Source organism: Artemia sp. Qi Xiang Cuo, chromosome 12 (assembly GCF_049724085.1).
Source record: "Artemia sp. Qi Xiang Cuo chromosome 12, ASM4972408v1, whole genome shotgun sequence".
Classification (NCBI taxonomy): Eukaryota; Metazoa; Arthropoda; class Branchiopoda; order Anostraca; family Artemiidae; genus Artemia; species Artemia sp. Qi Xiang Cuo.
The window spans coordinates 63,349,930-63,359,051 of NC_142805.1; the positions used below are offsets into that span (position 1 = coordinate 63,349,930).

At 33.3% G+C, this 9,122-nt stretch overlaps 1 protein-coding gene across 2 annotated transcripts in view; it reads left to right on the forward strand.

The window, feature by feature from the left end:
- Positions 1 to 1,201, forward strand: part of LOC148946391 (uncharacterized) — an 85,948-nt gene extending 84,747 nt beyond the window's left edge. For both annotated transcript variants that reach the window (XM_089097984.1, XM_089097985.1), the window contains exon 7: positions 807 to 1,201. In XM_089097984.1, coding sequence (XP_088954110.1) covers positions 807 to 837 — 31 coding nt within the window. In that variant the 3' untranslated portion in view covers positions 838 to 1,201. The remainder of the gene's footprint in view (positions 1 to 806) is intronic.
- The last annotated feature ends 7,921 nt before the right edge of the window (positions 1,202 to 9,122 follow it).

Here is a 9,122-nt window from a genome sequence, read left to right on the forward strand (position 1 = left end):
TCATGAAGAGTGGCTTAGGTTAATGTCTTTCAAAAATCTTTAATGTAGAGCATACGACTTTTTGCTACTGTTCGTTATATATATTTCTGCTGTGGAGTGATCTTAGCAAGCTACTTAACTAAAAATAATTGTATTTTGGACTGAATTTATAGTAAAGTAAGCTTGTTTTTCCTTTGTATTGTTCGGGGACTCGTATTGACTATGCATAAAATGTAAATACAACTAAATCTAGAAGAATTACCCAAAAATGTTTTTGTGAATACACCGGATACCATTTTATTTCTAAAATAGGCTTCATCGAGCCAAGGTCGGTCTCCTAGTACTTTTAGTTTAATCGACTAATTTATTTAATTCAATTTATTTAATTCAATTTAAAGTTAATTGAATAAATTTAATGTAAAGCAAAACTTTACATTGTAGATTTTTTTTTTTTTGCAGATTTTACATGTACAATTTCTAGGATATTTTGTGTTATTAAAAGATATGTTTTACCTGGGGCTTTTATATTTTGACTCAGTATCCGCAGTTTTTTTTTTAACAAAACTGAGATTTGACAGGGAGATAATTATCGGATGTTATTTTTGTGGTGATGAAACACCGTATGTTGTTGACAATTATTTAATTATAATACCTTTAAATTATTGTTATTAACACAAAATTCAGCAATATCTTCGATCTAAGATGAATTTAAACGCTTCCTTTCTCTTTCTTTTGCTTCTATTCTTATTTATTAAGTTTTAAGTTTAAAAAGCTTTGTTTCATATTTAATTTTTTACGTTAAATCTTGTTTCATGTTACGTTTTCAGGCATGAAAAGTCAACCCACCAGATGAGCTGAGATTGTTTAAAGTGGACAAATCGTACAAACAGTATAATTGGTTATACCATTACGAAGGAGTATCCAAGAAGGTGAAACAAATTCAAGCATGAAATAAATAAATTCCAAGGTGAAATAAATATCGCGTCAAGAAATTTAACATAGTTTTCAGCTGGATATTGGTAAAATAAATATATTTCAAGGTGAAATAAATTTAAAGGTGGAATAAATTTAGTGTCAGGAAATCTAACATAGTTTTCAACTGGTTAGTGACTAAAAGACTCCATGGAACATATGCCCTTTAAATGTCTTTTCAAATTTCAACTATATATTGAAGAACAAATATGAATATAGTTTAGAAAAATGTTTTGTATAGTCAAAGACCTTGTAGTACCAGGCTCTAACTATGAATACAATTAAGTTCAAAAGTCCGAGATGGTTTAGATTTTCTGTGGGCAGGATGTTTTTCAAAATTGCAATCTAATTTTCATTACTATATGTATATACTATTGTTCTTCTGCCTTCTAAGGCATAACAGTGGTCGCATGGAGATTGGTTAAAGCACCAAGAACATCAAAACAAAAACAACAGTTTTGCCATGTTAAAACGTGAAAATAAATAAGCGGAATTAGTTAGCTAAATTTGGCAACGCTTTTCGTCAGTACGATTTTAGCTTATTTTCTGCTTATTTTTAACCCACATTTCTTTTTATTTTTATTTGGAGCTGGCTACTACCAAAAATCATAAAACTGTGTATTGTTCCATTAGAAATTGAATTCCCGATTTATTCCTTATCTTTTAAGATAAAATGGCTGTGGCTGGTATTGCTTAACCACTTCAGATAATGAGATATCATTTTCACTGTCCTTGGTTCTCTGTCCTTGGCGTCTGTATAAAACATCTCTTGTATAACTAAAAACTGTGCAGGTAAAGCAAAACAATGGCAGTGAAGATCTACCTACATCATATTATTTAGGCACCGGAAAACTTGCTCAGTAAGGGAGCAAACATGAATAATTTATCCTGTCTCTAGTTACAAATTAACAAATAAATAGATTGTGCTCCCCTATAACGTACCGAAGCTAGTCTAAATAATTTAACCTTTAACCAACCATATATCATCAAGTAAATAAATGGTGCTCCCCTATAATGTACCGAAGTTAATCTGGGGCCGTTTGGGGCCGAATAAGTTATATCTTCTTTTTTTAATTTACAGACGTATTTATAAGTGGGATCTTTAGATATTGAAGAACCAAGGACCTGAAATTAAAATTGCCCCCTGGAGTATTTCAGGTCCATTCGTACCTGAAAACCTTATTGAAAATCAATAAGCAAAACTAATCAGCTAAATTTGAGAACAAGTTGTGTATGTTAAGTAGTATTAGATTAAGATTGTAATGTGGGATTTTTCCTTTCTTTTGATTAACGCTCTGTACTTCTTGTTTAAGATTATAAATAACAAAATATTTATTAGCCATAATCGAAATAACAGAGATACAATTTGCCCCGCCCCCTCCCATAGTTACCTACAATTTGTTCTCCGTATTCAACGCATTTATTCATTTTACATTAAAACCTAAATTCTTACAACTAGAGTTGTAGGAATCAGGACGATTTTTATGGGTGATTAAATAAAAAAAACAAGTTTTTTAAACTGAAAGTAAGGAGCGACATTAAAACTTAAAACGAACAAAAATTATTCCGTATATGAAAGGGGCTGTCCCCTCCTCAACGCCTCGCTCTTTACGCTAAATTTTTTTATTGTTTAAAAAAATAAAGTTGTGAGACAGAGTCAAACTTTAGCGTAAAGAGCGAGGCGTTGAGGAGGGGACAGCCCCTTTCATATACGGAATAATTTCTGTTCGTTTTAAGTTTTAATGTCGCTCCATACTTTCAATTTAAAAAACTTGTTTTTTTATTTAATTTCTGATCGTTTTTTAGTTAGTGCAGCTTTTATTTGCATAAAAATTTTACTTTTCTTTTGCTAAATGGATGTCTTTACAAATTAACTTACGTAACTAACTTCTATATTCGTATATTTTTCTTCTGGCAAAAAATACAGAGTTGCAGATTTTTGCAGATATGAGCTTGAAACCTATGTAATAGGGTTTTCTGATGCACTGAATCTGACAGTGTGATTTTTATTAAAATTCTTTCACTTGTAGGGGATGTTTCCCCCCTCTTTAAGAAATCGAGTAAATTTTCTCAGGTTCGTAGCCTTTGATGAGTAATACTAAAATTAATCAATTTTATATATTTAGGATCAGCATTATAAACACATTTTTTTGATACATTTTTTTACATAAAAATTCCGTTTTTAAAAGTTTCGATTCCTATTGAGCCGTATCGCTTGTTTTTTTATTGTTTTTTTTTTTATTACGTATATTTTATTACGTATGTGAAGGGGTTGTGCCCTTATTCAATAACACGCTCTTTGCGTTAAAAGTTAAAAAAAAATTTGGATTCACAAACCCCTGAATCACAAAGGCCGTTTAATTAGAATAGATAGCTCTTTTGAAAGCACTAAAAAAAACTGTAGCGTAAAGAGCGAGGTATTGACTTGAGGGAGAACCCCCTCACATGCATTATAATTTCTGTTCTTTTTAAGTTCTAATATTCCTTCTTACATTTCAGTTGAAAAAACTTGTTTTTTTTTTATTTAATTTCTGATCGTTTTTTAAATAATGCTTGGAAATCCGGCACCCCCTTCAGCGAAATGTCCCTAACCCCAAAGAAACATCCTCCACGGACATATTCTCCAGAGTAACCCCCTCCTCTAGCCCCCCCCCTCCAGAAAAAATCCTTCCTGAAAATGGTTGTATACTTCCCAATAACCAATAAATAATGCTGGCAAGTCCGGCGCCCTCTTCATGGCAATTTCCCTTCCCCCATGAAAAATTCCTTCCTGGACAGATCCTCCAACATAACTCCCGACCCCCCCAAACCAACCCCTAACCGAAAAAAAAACTACTTAAAAAATATGTATAAATACCCAAAAACAAAAATAAAATTTTAAATTTGGTAAATTTCATAACCCTCTGGGTACTTCTGGGGATTAAGTCAACTTAAATGACACATTTATCATAATTTCGACCATGTTGAACAAAATGGCTATCTCAAAATTTTTATCGGGTGACTTTGGGAAAAAAATAAGCGTGGTAGGGGGCCTAGCTGCCCTCCATTTTTTTTGGTCACTTAAAAAGGGAAATAGAGATTTTCATTTTCGTTTCAATGAGCCTTCCCACAATATTCTAGGACCACTGGGTCAATACGATCACCCCTGGTAAAAAAAAAAAAAAACAAAAAAACAACCAAATAAAAACGCAACCGTGATCTTTCTTCTGGCAAAAAATAGAAAATTCCACATTTTTGTAGATAGGAGCTTGAAACCTCTACAGTAGAGTTGGCTGATACTCTGAATATGATGGTTTGATTTTCATTAATGTTCTATAACTTTTAAATGATCATTCAAGCTTTTTTTGAAAATCATCCAAATTTTCTCAGGCGCGTAACTTTTGATGGGTCTTACTAAACTTGATGAAAATTATATATTTGAAATCAGCATTAAAATCTGATTCTTTTGATATATCTATTGGTATCAAAAACCTGATTTTCTAGAGTTTCGGTTACCATTGAGCCAGGTCGCTCCTTACTTACAGTTCGTTACCACGAACTGTTTGATTTGCGAGAGATTTTTTTTCTATTAGAACTCCTGTAAGAATCTTATTTTGCTCTCGGTAGTTGAAGAGGTGTATATTAGAAAACTTATTTCCTATGGAAGGGTAAAAAAAACTTAAGAATAACGGTTGGATTTTTTTTAATATTAAAAAGAGTTAACCTATTCTTGAAAATATTTAGTTGTCACTATTGAATTTAATTTCGGCTGATCTAATTGACGTTGCTTAAAGTGTTTATACTGATATTTCTTACCACATTTTCAAACTCAATTGAGTTCAGTTGAACTCTTTACACTCAAATGGTTGGTCCAATCTTTTCAACTGAACTCTCAGGATTGGTCCATTGGTCCATGAGGTGGTCCAATCTGTTTCTTCCTGCTTATTTGGTTCTAAAACCAATCACATGAAAATTGAGAAAACTGGTATCGAGTTTCTTTAGCCATATTTTAGATCCAGAACTGTTGGAAACCAAAATCCCAAGCTGGGTAAAAATTCCTTCAAACCCTTAATTTATCACTAAACCGAAATGAAATTATATATTTTTTTTTATATTTTGACGAAAAAAAATTAATTTAATAATATTCTGTTTTTTAATACGATACCGATTCAGACAGATGTGACAAGCTATGACACGAGGTTAGCAAATTGGAAGCGAAAAACTGTGTGCAGTATCCCCTAGTCTTCACGTGCAGTTGTATTTTTGGGTTGTATTCTGCAGTGGAAATTTATTTAACTGCTCCAAACGTAGATGCCTTGTGATTTTCAATCTTTTTTTGGTAGGAAAGATAAATCATAAAAACTTCTAATTTAAAAAATATGTTTCAATCATAAATTCAATGACAACTTTCGACGTTAAAGCAAATTTTAGACTGTCTCTTTGAGGCTTGAGCTATTGAAAATTTATGCAAGAGAAACAATTTAAGGATATATCTCACCTACGAGCAGTCCAATCCCGCCCCATTCAGAAAATGTATAGAACAAAATATTAAATAAAGCAAAAATCTGTATATTTGAGACTTTTGCTTGGAGTTTCAATATCACCTCTTGAAAATTATAGTAAGACTAAATGTCACCTTTGACTTTGGCACTTTTTTTTTTTTTTTTTTTTTTTTTTTTATCTATATATCTGCAACACCAAAACTTATGATGAGGAGTTTTATTGTAATGTCCATATTCATATTGCACAGAGGGGAGGATATAGGTGATCACCTAGTGGGGTAGTACACATTCGAATTAAACTAATACAGTGTCTTGAAAAGGTACATTATAACTTTTAAACGACTGTTATTAACGAATACCTGTTAGTTCAAGATTTTTTTTTTCAAGGCATGTAAGCTAGACCATCGATATTGAGGGGCAAGAAAAGAAGCCTCCCTTTTTAAAGTCGCCCCCGAAGTTCCCATTTCCTTTAAATCTTTCTTTATGACGTCCTCCCACCCCAGACGAGGACGACCTGCTTTCCGTTTAGCCCTAGATGGTTGGCCGAAAAGAATAATCTTCGGCAATATGTCATCCTTCGTCCGCACAACGTGCCCTAGCCACCTCTACCTTTCTTTCATTATAGCCCTAGAGAGCGGTATTGAACCACATTTTTCGTATAGCCTATTGTTTGAAATACGGTCAGTCAGTCGGGTACCCAGAACAATCCTTAAGCAATTCCTCTGGAAAACATCTAGCAAATCTTCATCCACTTTTCTGAGCGCCCATTCTTCAGAGCCATATTAGACCACTGTCATCACTGTAGCTTCTAATATTCTAATCTTGGTTTGCAGACTTATCTTCCTATTCTTCAAAACTTTTTCAACTGTGAAAAAACACCCTGAGCCTTGGCTATTCTGCTTTTAACATCTTCACTGCTACCACCATCTTTACTAATAATACTATCAAGGTAAGTGAAGCTGCCCACCTGATCAATCTTTTCATTACCCAACGTCACCTTTTCATCTTCACTTATTCCTAGCCTTAGTGACTTAGTCTTCCTAACATTAATTTTCAAACCAATTCTAGCACCCTGAACTTGCAAAACCTTTAAAACTTCATTCATTTTGCTCCCAGTTTTATCTAGGATGTTTAAATCATCACCATAATCTAAATCCAGGAGACTTTTTTCTCCCCATTTAATTCCGTGTTCTCCCATTACCTTTCCTGTGCTCCTTAAGACAAAGTCCATCAAAATAATCCATATAAAGGGGGATAGAACACAACCCTGCTTAACTCCTGATTTAATACAAAACCAGCTGCTAACCTCATTTCCTACCTTAACCGTAGCAGTTTTATTCTCGTACATAGCACTAATCACTTTAATGTATTTGTCTGGTATACCATGCAAAGATAAAACCTTTACTAAAGCTCTTCTATCAACAGAATCGAACGCTTGCTCATAATCTATAAAACTTAGGACCAAAGGTGTTTTATTCAGGCACTTCTCAATTATTAGCCTAAGAGTGAAAATTTGGTCCACACATCCTCTCCCTTTTCTAAAATCGCACTGTTCTTCTCTTAAAACTTTGTCTATGGCATCTCTCAGACTAAAAAACATCATATTTCTAAGTAATTTGCTACATACAGAGACCAGACCAACGCCTCGATGATTTTCACACTCACTATGATCATCTTTCTTATAAATTCGCATATGTAAAAGATTTCTAAGATCGTTAGGTACTTCCCCTTTTTAAGAAATCATATTCAAAATCCTTAGTATCCTATTCTTAATCTCCGAACCACTATATTTAAAAAAATCATTTACCACCCTATCAGCACCTGGAGCCTTATTATTTTTTAATCCTTTTAGTACTGTCGCTAATTCTTCCTCACAAAACAAATCTTCCTTCACATCCAAAGTATCACAAAGTTTTTTATTTTCCTCTATATCTTTTCCTGCAACTCTATCTCGGTTACAACTCTATCTCGGTTAAATGTTCGGCCCATCTCTCTTTAGTTCTTTTCTTATCGATAATTGTGGACCCATTCCTATCTTTAACTGTGCCAATTCCGGATTGACTACTCCCTCTCAGTTTGTTAACATATCAGTATAATATTTTACTATTATGCCGTCTAGCTGCATCTTCCAGATCCTCAGCAATTTTATCCATGGTCTCCACTTCAAACCTCTTTATTTCATATTTTAATGCTTTCTTCAATTTCTTTACATTCCTTTTGTTTTTATATGATCTATGACTCAGATAATACTTGTACAAGTCCTTTCTCCTCTCTATTAAACATAGTTCTTTTTAACTAATATTCCTAGCTGCAGTTCTAGCTTTCTTCCCTAAGAGACCTTCAGCAACTTCACAAATTATTTTTCTAAAATTTTTCCAACCATCTTCCACATAATCAAATTTTAAGCTCTTAAGTTTAGTATTCAATTGCTCCTGGAAAGTTTCTCTCAAATTCTTATCTTGGAGTCTACCAACAGCATAAATTTCCGGGAGGTAGTTACCTATCCGGTATTTCAGCTTTAAATTAACCCTTGACACTACTAGATGGTGATCTTTACTTTTAACATCAATTTCAGCACTCCTATGTATCCTAGTATTTTGTATTGATCCTGCCAGTCTTTGGTTTACTATAACATAATCAATAAAGTTTGCTGTCTTACCACCACGTTAATAACATTTTAACTTATGAGCCATTTTATGACCAAACACCGTATTGGTTATAACTAGATTTTTATACCTACAAAATTGTAAAAGTCTGTATACATTACTGTTTTCTTTTCCTGCACCAAATTTACCTAGGCTAGGATATTATCTATCCCTATTTCTACCGACCTGTTCGTTAAAATCTCCTAGTAAAAACATCATATTTCTACCTGGGACCCTGTCTATTTGCTCCTGTAACTGCAAGTAAGATTCATCCTAGTCACTAGTATCTCCGTCAGTCCTACAGGGGCGTATAGTACTATAACTGATACCCTGATCTTTTTAGTCATAAAATGAGCAATTAGTATTCTATTATCAATACCTTCCCAGCCCAAACAAGACTTAGCAGCTTCCTTATTCATCATGAGCCCTACTCCCTGTCTATGTACTCCATACTTCCTGCCTGAGTAAACAAATTCTATATCCCCTAATTTCAAATCGGTAATTTTTTTGAAAATCGGTAAATTACATCAAATAGAACTCTTTCAAGATATTGCAACAGCACGATAAGTCAGATACTATACCAGAATGATGTATTGCTTCATTAGGGGGAGGGGATGAATCAAAGCAAAGCAATCTTTAGGAACGAGATAAGTAAGTATTTAAGATTGTTTTTGAAATTGTTTTCATGTATCTTCTTTTAACGTAGTTGAAGTTCATACTCCATAAATTTGTCACATCTTCTTCTTTATAGAGATGATACAATTTTAGTAAATAGGAGACTAAAGGTGATTTCTGACAAGCAATGGTATTTTGTTTAAGGTAAAATGACTTATTTTAATGAGACAAATTACAAATTGTAGCGATCGCCATCTACTCTTATAGAGGAATTGATAAAAATCCTCGTATTGGAACGCCCTCCCTCATGGCTTTATTTGAAGCTTTAACTGAAGTTTATCCATCTTCCTTTGAACTTTTAGGTCAACTTTATCGCTTGAAAGTGATTTGTAATTTTCTTCGTTCTGGCTGTTATGCTTCAATAAAGAAA